Source organism: Mauremys mutica, chromosome 12 (assembly GCF_020497125.1).
Source record: "Mauremys mutica isolate MM-2020 ecotype Southern chromosome 12, ASM2049712v1, whole genome shotgun sequence".
Lineage (NCBI taxonomy): Eukaryota > Metazoa > Chordata > Testudines > Geoemydidae > Mauremys > Mauremys mutica.
Genome location: NC_059083.1, coordinates 31,807,981 through 31,821,352, shown reverse-complemented (window position 1 = coordinate 31,821,352; position 13,372 = coordinate 31,807,981). Strand labels below are relative to the sequence as shown.

Below are 13,372 nucleotides of genomic sequence, written 5' to 3'. Positions count from 1 at the left end.
TGCGCCTTCCTGACTGCCCCCCCGGACCCTTGGCCCCGTTCAGTCCCCCTGTTCCCTGCCCTCTGACTGCCCTGACACTAATCCACCCCCCCAACTCCCCTACCCTCTTCCAACACCCCCTCCCTGCTCCCTTACTGTGCTGCCTGGAAGCGGGGAACCACCCGGCCAAGGTCGGGGCCGGGCAGCGGCCCCTCCCCCAGCCTGTGCAGGGGCTTCTAAATTTAACAACCGGTTCGGGCGATCTGGTGCAAACTGGCTGCGGCTCACCACTGCTAGTGGTAAATTTTTCACCACAACCTCCAGGGCTCTGATCTTACAGGTAGGCCCCTTCCAACTGAACAAAGAGGAGGAGTCAGCTCCAGGAAGGGAAACACCCCCTTGCTGCTGCAGGCGGGGCATAGTTTGAATTCAGGAATTTGAAACAAAGCCTGTTACAAACTGCCCAGAGGGAGCCATGGCTGCAGAGAACCCCGTGGAAAGGCTCCAGAAGGAAGCGACATGTCCCGTCTGTCTGGAGTATTTCACAGAACCTGTCATCGTGGAGTGTGGGCACAATTTCTGCAGAGCCTGCATCGCCCAGTGCTGGGAGGGATACAATACAGCCGCCTCCTGCCCTCAGTGCAGACAAACTGTGCTACAGAGAAACCTCAGGCCCAACAGGCAGCTGGCGAACATGGTAGAAATCGCCAAGCAACTGAATTTACAGGCAGCAAAGGGAAGCGAAGGGGACGGGGTGTGCAGGAAACACCAGGAGGCACTGAAACTGTTCTGTGAAGAGGATCAAACCCCCATCTGTGTGGTGTGCAACAGATCCCGGGCTCACTGCGCTCACACGGTGGTTCCCATCCAGGAGGCTGGCCAGGAGTACAAGGTAGGGGACTGCTCTCCCATCTAATGCATAATAACCTGTAATACAAATCCAAAGTTAATAGCATCACAAGTTTCCTTAGACTTGTGTATCTGTGTCACTCAGCAGTGTGTAGCCTTCATTGCATGAAAGAGGCTGTACAAATTAATGATACTCCAGCCTGACAAGAAAGGCAAGAGAACGATTTAAAAATTGTCTGATGTGGGATTGTCTGATGTGCGATTTAAAAATTGTCTGATTGTAGCAAAGATGGGTAAGAATGGTGTCTCTAGCCTCTGTTCGTCAGAGCATGGAGATAGATGGCAGGAGAGAGATCACTTGATCATTGCCTGTTAGGTTCACTCCCTCTGCGGCACCTGGCATTGGCCGCTGTCGGTAGACAGAGACTGGGCTAGATGGACCTTTGGTCTGACCCGGTACAGCCGTTCTTATGTTCTTATGAAAGTTTTCTCTGAGCAGCTGAATCCTTTTCAAACCCAGCTCCCACCAGTGAACTAAGGGAACTCTCTGCAGACCGGAAGTGATTAAATGCCCAGTGAGGTTTGATTCACAAGAGCTGCAGGCCAGTCTATGTGGGAGTGCTGGCTTCAGGCTGGAGAAGGGGGAGTTACAAGCTGTGGCTGTTATTACTGACTGTGTCACAGTGTTTATTATTGTTATTGGCATTCCAGCAGCCCCTACAGCCCCCAGATGAGATCTGACCTCGATTGTGGGGGGCCCTGTAGAAAACCCAGTGATGGACAATCCCTGCCTTGAGCCATTTACAATCTAACTCAGAGGTGGGAAAACTACGGCCTGCGGGACACATCCAGCCACAGGCCCATCCTGCTCGTCCCCTGATCTCCTGGCTGAGGAGGCTGGCCCCTCCCCGCTCCCATATTGTCCCACCCCTGGTCTAACTGGACAAGAGAGACAAAAGGTGGGAGGGGAAACTGAGGCACAAAGAGGGGAAGTGACTTGTCCAAGGTCACTCAGTAGGTCAGTGTCAGAGCCAGGTATAAACCCCCATTTTTCCAAGGCCAAGCCCAGTGCCCTAACCACTAGGCTACACTGTCCTCTCAGGAGCACGGGGCAATGATGACATGTGGACAGTAGGAGAAAAAGACTTGAGAAAAGCCCCAGACTCACCAGGGAGACGAGATTTCCCAGGGGGAATCTGAATTCCTGTGTTGCTCCATGAGGGGTTAAACTCAGATGCTGCCGGTCTGCACTAGAGGAGATCACTGGGCTAAACACTGTGTGGGACCCTGAGCACCTTCAGTCCGCACACAAAAGGGCTCCAGACAGCTCAGGTCCATGCCAAGTACCACTGGGATTACACTGGGTTGTAGCAAAACCAACCCCAGGCTGGAGCTGACCAGTGCCAGTCTGACCTGTTCTGTTGTGTTCGTGGGCAGGGACCAGCCAGAGCTGTTCTGTTAGTCCCACCAGGCAGCCTTTAGAAATCTCCCAGAATGCACTGCTTCCGGGATCTTTACCAGGGAATGGGACAGTGGGGACCTACCCAGAGGGCATTGCCACGGAAAGGGTTTAGGGCAGCACTGGGGGAAATCCCAACAGTTCCTTATACAAATCTGCCTCATTAGGAGGGACCCTGAGGCATCTCCAGAATATAGGACATGCCCACGCCTGCCAGCATGGGGCCCTCCCGCACCTGAATCGATCAGCCTGCTTGGGCCCTCCCCCGCCTTTGTCAGCTCGACCCCACCTGCATCATTCTGCATGGAAGTGCCACTCACACCCCTGCCCCCACCCTCACTGGTTTCCTCCTGCATCCTCGGTCTCCTCTTCTCTCTTTTTCACCGGTTGAAGCCACACCCAGTGCTGGGACCCTACCAGACACGAATAGTGCTCCACAAAACTGGGATTGTGCAGCTTCCAACCAGACGAATGGCCTCCTGACGTCTCATGGGGTTTGCCCTGGTGCCTAGACCAGATCAGCCCAACCAGTGAAGTCCCCAGGGCTTCAGGGCTGAAATCCCAGCCCATATTGAAACCCTGGTGGCTTCTGGGATTTGTATCACTTTGTTCATTAAACCTCAAAAACAGATTTATTGATTCACCCCCATGTGACTCCAATGTCCTGTTATGCTCTGTACCGCTCATCAATTCACAAATACCAGTTAAGCTTGGTTATAATTGAGATCTGTCTCTAATTACTAAAAAGACTGAATCTGAATTGGTAACGAGTCTGATAATGACACACTCCCAGTCTGCATTGATAAGGTTTCATCTCCTTGGTGGCCCTAATGTCACAAAGTGATTAGGACCAACAGTTATCTTGGATGAAAAAACGAAAAGCTCCACACCCCTCTCAACCATTCAAATTCAAGTTCCCAAATCCTTTCTGTTTCTTCAGCAAAAAATCCAGACCCAATTGAAGACTCTGAGGGCAGAGCGAGAAAAGCTGCTGGGATTGAAAGTGACTGGAGAGGGGAAAAGCCAGGAGTATCTGGTAGGTGCCTGTTGTTATGAATCAGCAGGGACTGGTAGTGGGAGGTCTGTTTGGAGCCAGTTTCCTGTGTGGCCTTGGTGAACATGGGCTTGTGAGTGTTTCTCCATGACCATGGATTGCTGGGTTAGATTGGTGCATAGACAAGCGCTAAAGTTCCATTTCAGCTGATCAGTTAATGTCTAGCTCTTGTGACTTGCCCGGAAATCCCCCCCAAGTGAACTGAATGTCCCTGTGAGGTGCTGTCCACTGTGTCTGGTCATTTCGTGCATTAACACGTTTGTTTCTTTTTTCTCCCCTGGTGTCTCTGTCAGTGTAGTGCTGAGTCCTGCCTCCTGCTGCTCTGGGTCTGAATTCCCAGAGACCATGAATGACATAATATGCTAACATGACAGACATGGAAACCTCCCTTTCAGAGATACAGGGGCTGAAGGGGAAGCTGTGAGAGAATCCTCTCCCTAGGGTAAAGTCAAATGTCAGAAATCAGGATTTTCAACTAAGTTCTCCCTGCTGCACACTCAACTCTCCATGAAAGGACCCCAGGCTCCATCCATGTCCCTGACCAGCCCTTTCCCTATTTTCGTACAGAAACAAACACAAACCGAGAGGCAAAAGATTGTGTCTGAATTTCAGCAACTGGGGCAGTTCCTGAAGGAACAAGAGCGACTCCTGCTGGCCCAGCTGGAGAAGCTGGATGAGGAGATTGTGAGAATCCAGAATGAAAATGTCAGTAAACTCTCCGAGCAGATTTCCCATCTCAGAGAGCTGATCAGTGAACTGGAGGGGAAGTGTCAGAAGCCAGCCAGTGAATTCCTGCAGGTGAGACACGGAGAAACAGAGGCGCCGATTCCATGGGTGCTTAAAGGCCAGAGCACTCATGGAAAAAAATTAGTAGGTGCTTAGCACCCATTGGCAGAAAGCTCCCCCCTCTACCCTCAGTGCCTCATGCCCACTGATGAACTCCTCCCCGTCCCTCCCAGCACTTCCCACCTGCCTCAGTGGTAAGAGGGAGGGTGGAGGTGTGGCATTGGGGAAGGGGAGGAGTTGGGGCAGGGCCTGGGGTTGAGCACCTCCAGGGGCAATTAGAAGCCAGCACCTGTGGTTAGAAACATCCCAGATCCCCACACAGGGAAGGGAGGGCTCCTGAATCATAAGCACTGGAGCCAGTGGTCAGAGATCTGAGTGTAACTCGGCGTGTGCATTGCTGACATGTGAGTGACTATTGTTCTTTGCAGAATTACAGACAGAGATCTTAGAGATGGAAAAGCCCCATTAGCTCAGGGAATCCATGGCCCTGGGGTCAGGGCAGGGCCTCTCTTCCCCATATTTGCAAAATCCCTTCCCTGGGATCCCCTGTGTGAATCAAATGGAACTGACGATCTTTCCTCTCTCTCTCCCTTCCTTCTAGGATGTCAGAAGCACCTTGAGCAGGTACGTAGCTCCCTCTCACTCCCCCTCGCACTTCACAATACTGGGAAAGAGCTTAATGGTGATGTTAGCACTGCATCTCCCCCGGGCTGTACAGAAAAATGTGTGGGGAAGGTCACATTCTAGATACAAATCTCTCTGATCAACTTCATCCTGAGGGTCTCATCCTTGTATAGGAGACTCTGGGATTCTCCATTCAGTGGGAAGGACTGACCTCAAGTATTTCCTAGAGTTGTCACCTCCCTGGGGGACTGGCCTCCTCAGAATAGTGGGGATGGAATATGGGCCTGTCACTGCTGGGGCCCTGGTTCCCATTCAGCCCAGGCCAGCAGTGGTCAAGAGTCTTTCCCACTTGAAGACTCTTTGGAGACCTGTGTGGAATGAGCTGGGGAGGTGGGAGTTGGTGCCTTAGTCTAGTTCCTAGGGGACAGATTTCTGCAGCTGGGAGAAGCAGAGGAATTCTAACTCCAGGCCCATTAGAGCAGCGACTGCCTAGCAACCATTTATAATGAGTCTCACAATGAACTGTAATCACATGACATTGTTTCTCTCCAGGTGTGAGAAGAGGAAGTTGCAGCAGCCAGAGAAGATTTCTCCTGAACTGGAAGAGCAAGTCAGTGGTTTCTCCCAGAAAACTATTGCTCTACTGGAGGCTCTGAGGAACTTCAAAGGTACCTGGAAGGGATCTAGGAGGGGAAACTGGTATATGTATCTGAGACTGTGGAAAGAGAATGGCTCTGGTCAATTGGTTCATAATACATTATGCTTCTATTTAATTGTTGGATGAGAATGTCACACACTTAGGGTCCAGGACACTCAGACTCATTAATTCAACCCGTTATTTGTTCCAAAAGCATGGCTTGCCAGTACAGTTACTGTTAAAGTAAGAAATGACAGACATACTGAAAGAAATACTGCCCAGTTATCTTCTCCTGGGGCATAGGCAGGTCATGATGTATTTCTCCTATGATGCTCCTTACAATGTCTGACATATTTTACACATCCAGAGTATATATTTTTTAGTTCTTTTCCAATCACCTTTGAATGTTATGAATAGGAAGTATCTTGTATAACTCAAACACTACACATGCATGTGTGTTATGTATTGTAAGTATCTTCTAACTGGCAGGGCTTTTGCTATCCAAGCTATTTTCAAGTTATTCTCATTTCTGATTCGTTCATTACCAGTCATTACACACTGATGTGCACGGGTCACTTTGACCCTTTTCTCCACATGCGGTTTTTTGGACTTTGCTAACTGCTCCTGGGCAGCACATTGTGGGTGTCTGGTGTCTCTGAGGACATTGTGTGGTCGAAACATCTCTTTGTCCCACAGAGCAATTTATGAACACATCACTTAATAACAAGGTAACTTAAGGAAATATTTCCCTTATGTCAAATACAATGATTTCTGAAAATCTTACTTCATCATATAACACAAAAGGTTCTACCAATCCCAAAGGATTGGACACATTACGCCCCAGGTTACCAAATGTTTCAGATCTTACCCAAATACACGCTACAGCCATTTCTTGTTAACAAAACTACACTTTATTAAAAAACAAAAGAGAGAGATTATGGTTAAAAGATCAGTATACACACAGACATCGAGGTTCAGATTCATAGCGGAGATCGCGAGCTTTCTAGCTGTAAAGAGTTCCTTCAGAAATAGTTGATAGTCCAGTGTCCAATAGCACCTTGAGGGCGTACCAGCATAACTGGGACCTCAGTCTTGCGACTCAAACTTCCCCTGATGAAACCTAAGCAGATCTGGGATGACAGAATCAGGACCCAAGGATCTTTTCTACAATTTCATGTCTTTTGACAAGTTGGGAGTTCACAAGGATGTTGGGTCCATTGCTGGGAGATGCCTGAATGTGAGAGGAAAGAGGTTTCAGACCTTTTCACCTTAAATACCTGAGTGTGTCTCCGTCTATTTCTGTGTCATGATGAAAACACAGTTCTAGGAGATGAGAGTGATGATGCTGTTATATATATGAAGCCTGAAATCTCACCTCTCTTATCCTTTCCCCCTCAAGACACTCTGCCGTCTGCACTGGAGAAAAAAAGAGGGGAACCACTCGGAGCACACAGACAGGGTGAGATTGGAGCCTCTTCCCAGCACTGGCCCCTCTCAGCGGCCCCACCCCTGCTCCTCTTCCCCCGAGACCCTGCCCCTGGCCAGGCCAGAAACCAGAGCTGGGCTCCCACCCAGGGAGCCCAAGTGGCATTGTGGAGCCCTGCACCCTCCACCTGCCCTGGGTGGAGAACCCCGGGGAGTGGGGACATGGGACAGAGCCTGCTCTCAGGCCCCCCAGAGACCCACCCAGGACAGGTGAAGGGTCATGAGCTCTCCCCAGCAGGCAACGCTCCCAGCCTGGCCAGGGGTCAGGGCTTGGTGGGAAGAGGAGTAATGAGGCAGGGCCACGGAGTGGGCGGGGCCACCAGTGGTGGGACCTCGTGCCCCACCCCCAACTTCTACCAAGGGTCTGGAACTCCTGGGGAGATCCCAAGCCAACATCACGCATTCCAGGAAGCGGGGACCTGGGCTGGGGGTTGCTCTTAGGCCCCGCAGAAACCCACCCAGCAGAGATGGAGGATTAGAAGCTCTCCACAGCAGCCAAGTTCTCAGCCTGGCCAGGGGGCGGGGCCTCAGCAGGAAGAGGAGGAGTGGGGCAGGGCCATGGAGGGGATGTGGCCACAGGTGGTGAGACGTTGTGCCCCCCACAGCAACTTGTACCAAGGTTCCAGAACTCGTGGGGAGATCCCAGACTGACATCACACAAACACTCCTGACACCAACCTTAGTGCTGAGTTCATGTCCAGGCTGCTGGACGGAAACATTCACTGAGCAGCAGCTGAACAGAGCTCTGTGCCTTGAGGGCTGACACATCCCTCTGGTTTACCCTAGTGGAGAGGTCTCCCCATCACTCTTCTCCAACATCCTGCCTTTCCTGTGGGCAGGGCTGGGCTCTCCCATTGAAGCTGCTCCCTGCTTCCTGGATTGGGGAGATGCTCTCCCTGTGATGCTGGCAGGTCCTCCCCTCTCTCTGGGCTGGGGATGGGGCTCCCCCACCCAATGCCACCTCCTACTCTGTGGTGTTAACCAGCTATTCCCCAATGCTGCACCTTCATCTCTATTCCCTGGCCTGGGAGTGGAGGCTGCATTAGGGGAGGGAGCTTCCCTCTGGGGTATAAAGATGGTACCGGTCTCCTCTGCTCCCTGCTCAGGAAAAGCTTCTGTCGCCTTCCTGGCTGTGTCTGTGCCCCTGGGAATGGAGCAGCCCCAGCAGGGGGAGCAGGGAGCTGAAGCTTCTGGAAGCAAATGAGAAACTCACTAGGCCCTGGTCTATGCTAAAGGGTGGGCATGGGGTCGAGCTAAGATACTGTCGCTCCCCCATCGACTCCGCTTCCGCCTCTCCTGGCAGGGGAGAACCGGAGTTGATGGGGAGAGAGCTCAGGGATCTATTCATCGTGTCTAGACTAGACTCTATAAATTGATCCCCGATAGATCGATCACTACCCCAAGGAGCTGCAGTGATGTCCCTGCTCGGTCTCAGGTGCCCAGGGCACAGGCAGCTCCCTGGGATCCAGGCCTGTCCCAGCCAGGACGGGGCTGCTGGGCAGTGTGAGAAATGGTCCCAGCCTCCCGCAGGGCTGAGCTCTGCCCCAACGCTCTGATTCTCTCTCCCCAGCGAATGTGACTCTAGATCCAGACACGGCTCATCCCAACCTCGTCCTGTCTGAGGATTGGAAAAGTGTGAGAGGGGGAGACACATGGCAGGATCTGCCCGAGAACCCTGAGAGATTTGACTATTGGGAATGTGTGCTGGGCTGTGAGGGATTCACCTCAGGGAGACATTGCTGGGAGGTGGAGGTGGGGGCTGGAGGATGCTGGGCTGTGGGGGTGGCCAGAGAGTCTGTGGGGAGGAAGGACGGGATCAGCCTCAGCCCTGAGGAGGGGATCTGGGCTGTGGGGTGGTGGGGTCAGTTCCAGGCTCTCAGCTCCCCTGCGACTCCTCTGCCCCTGAGCCGGGCCCCCAGCAGGATCCGGGTTTGTCTGGACTGTGACCGGGGGCAGGTGACATTTATCGATGCTGGTGACGAGGCCCCGATCTTCACTTTCCCGCCAGGCTCCGTCCCTGGGGAGAGAATCCGACCCTGGCTCTGGGTGGGGGGATCCCGGCTCAGACTGTGTCCCTGAGACACACAGGGGAGGGGCGGGGGAATATCTCACTGGGAGCCCGGAGATCAGCCTCTCTAGCCTCACACACCCTTTTCTCTGTGACCTCTCCCTGTGGACTTTCTATCATCCCGTCTCTATGACCCTGAAGGCTGCTGCGTGGCAGAGAAGCCAATCCCATCACTACCCCAGGGACTGTGCAGCCTGTTTGCCACTGTCCTCTATGATCCAGGAGGACTCTTGGGATCCTGGGTCAGACAGTGCCACTGAGACATGCAGGGGGGGAGGGGGGGAACAGCCCACTGGGAATGGAAAAATGGGTTTCTCTAGCCAAGTAATCCTAGCCCCTGTGGCCTGGAGGACTCCTGTCTACCCAACCTCTGGCCTCTTAGCTCTATGACCCCTGGAAACTCCTCCACCTCCCTCCCTGCAGCACCAGGTATGGGAGAAGAAAAGGGGCCTTGGGGCAGATGTGGGGGCTACAGAGTCACAACTGGTGGAGGGGCTGGGGGCAAAATTGATTTGAGGTTATGCGGCAGTATTAATGTGGGGCTGGGAACAGGCATATCGGGGGGTGGGCAGGGATACAGAACTAGTTAATTGAGATTTGGCATTTTGGGAAAAAGCTGGAAGCTCCGCACCAAGCGGGAGCCTGGGAGAAGGAGACCCAGGGACTGTGGAGTGTGCATTTATCCCAATATCCAGTAGAAATGAGTGACAAGCGTAGACACTTCCTAGGTCGATAAAAGAGATTTTACCATCAATGCAGTAAATCCACCTCCAGAAGACACAGTAGTTAGGGCAATAAAGAATTCTTCCCTTGACTTATCTGCGTCTACATCAGGTGTTAGATTTACCTAACTACATCACACATGGTGTGAAAGTTTTCACAGCTCTAAGCGATGTAGCTACGCTGACGTACGTTTTAGGTGTAGACCAGGTCTCAGGAAGAATATTGCTACTACAGCAGAGCTACAGCTGTCACTGAAGTGCCATAGTGTAGATGCATCCGGAAGTGTTTTTTCCATCGCTCTAGTTTATCCCCCTTTCTCACAGGCTGTAGCCAGATCACCGGCAGAATTCCATTGGCTGCACCGGGGGTTAGGTCGATCTAGCTGTGGCACTCAGAGCACACAAAGTTTCACAGCCATGAATAACATCCCCAGGTTGATCTAAGTGTTAAGTGTAGAGCAGGCCTAAGAGGGCTTTCCCTGGAGCTGGCTGAAAACACAGGGACTGAGGGATTGCCTGGCAGCTTGGTGAGCGTGAGACAAAAAGCCAAGAGAACCAGTCCTGAGTGTGATCCCAGCAGGAAACTGAGTGACAGAGCTTGCTTCAGGCCGGGGTTCCCTGGAAAGGCAGACGTGGAGTTCTGAGTAAAGAAACTGCCGGTTGCTGTTTGTTTGTAGCGTGTTCAGGGGAAAAGAATGTGTGGATATTGTTTGTAAATAATAAAGATTGCACCAAAGAAATACCTGACTCCTATAATCAATTTCTCCTGCCAATGGAAGAACCTAGCAAGGCCCCAAACACTGGCTAACTGCTCAGGTCAAAGGAGCAACGGTGCAACCACAGTCAAAATCTAGACCTGTGGAGGCAAATGCGTTGGTGGGAAACATTTGCGGGGAGCTCCAGCAGCAAAGAGCCTGTGCAGAGGAGCAATTGCTGCTAACTGTGGACTTGAGCATGTCCAGCTTTGTGTGCCGAGCAGTCCCCATTGTCCCTTTTCTCTGGCCTGACACTCCTCTGCCCAGAATCAGACAAAACCAAAACATGGATCTCTGCCTTGTATTTCCCCCGAGCAGACCCAGTCAACACAGTGATAATGAACTCGGTATTGGCCCAAGGAGACAAAATGACAGGAAGAGACTGGGGCAGCTGGAACAGGGTGGGGGACTGGGGTGGGGAATGGGTTGGATTGTTACTTTACCTTTTGTGGTTGGAGTTTTACACAATTAAAACCTAAACTCTTCTTTCTAGCTCTTAGCTCATGTTTTGAAGGGGCTTGGCTGTGACCTTTAGATTGCGATGACATAAATCTTAGAAGATTTACCATAAAATCACCCTTCAGCTCAAGGTTTGCCCCGGCGGTTCAGGAAGCCCAGTTTGGGAACCACTGATCTAGGAGTTCCTTTTCAACAGTACAACAGAACCGGCTCCAGCCCCACCCACTAACCTGAGAAAATTACACACACCTGGGCACCTCTAGAGGCAATACTTCCCCTCTCGCAACCACGGAGTCTGAGTGTAGAAAAGAAACTTTTAATGAAAGGAGAGAAATCACACGGCATTCTTTTGGGGGAAACGCTGCAAGCTGGATTAATAAACATAAAACCATGAGCAAAAAACCACCCTGAAATACATTGGGCAGTGACCTTTTGTCTCATGTTTTAATTCAAGCAACCAAAAGTTCCTTTAACGTGCCCACCCCTTCTCCCTCTGCAGCACTCACATTGAAGACGCAGAATGTAGAGGTGCATCTGCAGAGTTCGCCTCTCACCCTGGTGGGGGACAGGGGGTGCATCTTGCTTGGTCCACTGTCCAGGCATTTGCTCTGGCACCAGATGCCTTGCCAGCCACTCACAGCTCTACTCAATGTTTTCCCCAGGAATTGAAATTAGGGGGGGGTGTTCGAATTTACAGGGGGGGTGTCAGGACCAATGAGATATATAAAAGCAATATGAATAAAGTAAATGTTTTGTTAGGATGATGCAAATTTAACATAAGAATAATGCAAGTTACACCAAAACGCATAACAGGTCTAGATTTCTAAAAATATATAAATTAAAAAAATATTAATTTAAATTGACTTTTGAAAAGTAAGCCATTGTGGGATAACAGGGAAGTTTTCTCATGGATCAATAACTGGTTAAAAGATGGGAAACAAAGGGTAGGAATAAATTATCAGTTTTCAGAATGGAGAGAGATAAATAGTGGTATCCTTGAGGGGTCAGTACTGGGACCAGTCCTATTCAACATATTCATCTGGAAAAATGGGTAAACAGTGAGGTAGCAAAATTTGCAGATGATACAAAACTATTCAAGATAGTTAAGTCCCAGGCAGACTGTGAAGAATTACAAAGGGATCTCACAAAACAGGGTGACTGGGCAACAAAATGGCAAATGAAATTCAATGTTGATAAACGCAAAGTAATGCACATTGGGAAACAATCTCAACTATACATAGAAAATGATGGCATCTGAATTAGCTGTTACCACTTAAGAAAGAGATGTTGAAGTCATTGTGGATAGTTCTCTGAAAACATCCACTCAATGTGCAGCAGCTGTCAAAAAAGCAAACAGCATGTTGGGAGTCATTAAGAAAGGGATAGATAATAAGACAGAAAATATCATATTGCCTCTATATAAATCCATGGTATGTGTACACCTTGAATGGTGTGTGCAGATCTGGTCACCCCATCCCAAAACAGATATATTGGAATTGGAAAAGGTACAGAGATGGGCAACTAAAATGATCAGGGATATGAAACAGGAGGAGAGATTAAAATGACTGAGAATTTTCAGCTTTGAAAAGAGATGACTAATGGGGATATGATAGAGGTCTATAAAATCTTGACTGGTGCAAAGAAAGTGAATAAGGAAATGTTATTTAATCCTTCACATAACACAAGAACTAGCAGTCACCCAATGAAATTCATAGGCAGCAGGTTTAAAAAAACAAAAGGAAGTACTTCCTCACACAATATAAAGTCAACCCAGGGAACTCTTTGCCAGGGGATGGTGTGAAGACCAAAACTATAACAGGATTAAAGAAAGAACTAGATAAATTCCTGGAGAATAGGTCCATCTGTGGCTATTAGCCAGGATGGGAGGGATGCAACACCATGCTCTGAGTGTCCCTAGCCTGTTTGCCAGAAGCTGGGAATGGGCAACAGGGGATGGTCACTTGATGATTACTTGTTCTGTTCATTCCCTCTGAAGCACCTGGCCTTGACCACTGTTGGAAGACAGGGTACTGGGCTAGGTGGACCATTGGTCTGACCCAGTATGACCATTCTTATGTAAAAATTAATTATAATAATAAAAATGTTTAGTACAGAAACTCCCCAACATAATGACCTCCCAAGATAGCAACAATGTGAGATAACAACCTTGGCAAATAATGCATTTTAAAAATCTTGGCCTACCAGGAAACATATTTATATAAGCTTCCATTCCCAGTCACAAATCTAGCATTCTGGAGCAAAGTGACTAAAATATAGTCCAAGAAACAAATGTTTACTTAACATGCCCCTCCCTTTTCCCTCCACCGCACCCCGCTCACCAGTGTTGTCTTTAGTCAGTGGAGACTCAGAGTTCAGAGGTGCTTTCACGTGAGTACACCTTCCAGGTGGAGGACAAGAAGGCACTTTACTTGTTCTTCCAGCTGCTCACTGTTCGCTCTGGACACGGCTGTTCGTTATGCCACCGTTCACTCCAC

At 50.1% G+C, this 13,372-nt stretch overlaps 1 protein-coding gene across 1 annotated transcript; it reads left to right on the top strand.

Moving 5' to 3' along the window:
- The first annotated feature begins 344 nt into the window (after nt 1-344).
- LOC123345535 (zinc finger protein RFP-like) lies at nt 345-8,952 on the top strand. Its single transcript, XM_044982513.1, has 7 exons — nt 345-871; nt 3,228-3,323; nt 3,909-4,139; nt 4,729-4,751; nt 5,304-5,419; nt 6,788-6,847; nt 8,444-8,952. The coding sequence occupies exons 1-7, from the start codon at nt 455-457 to the stop codon at nt 8,950-8,952; spliced, it is 1,452 nt and encodes a 483-aa protein (XP_044838448.1). The 5' UTR covers nt 345-454.
- Nucleotides 8,953-13,372: the final 4,420 nt, after the last annotated feature.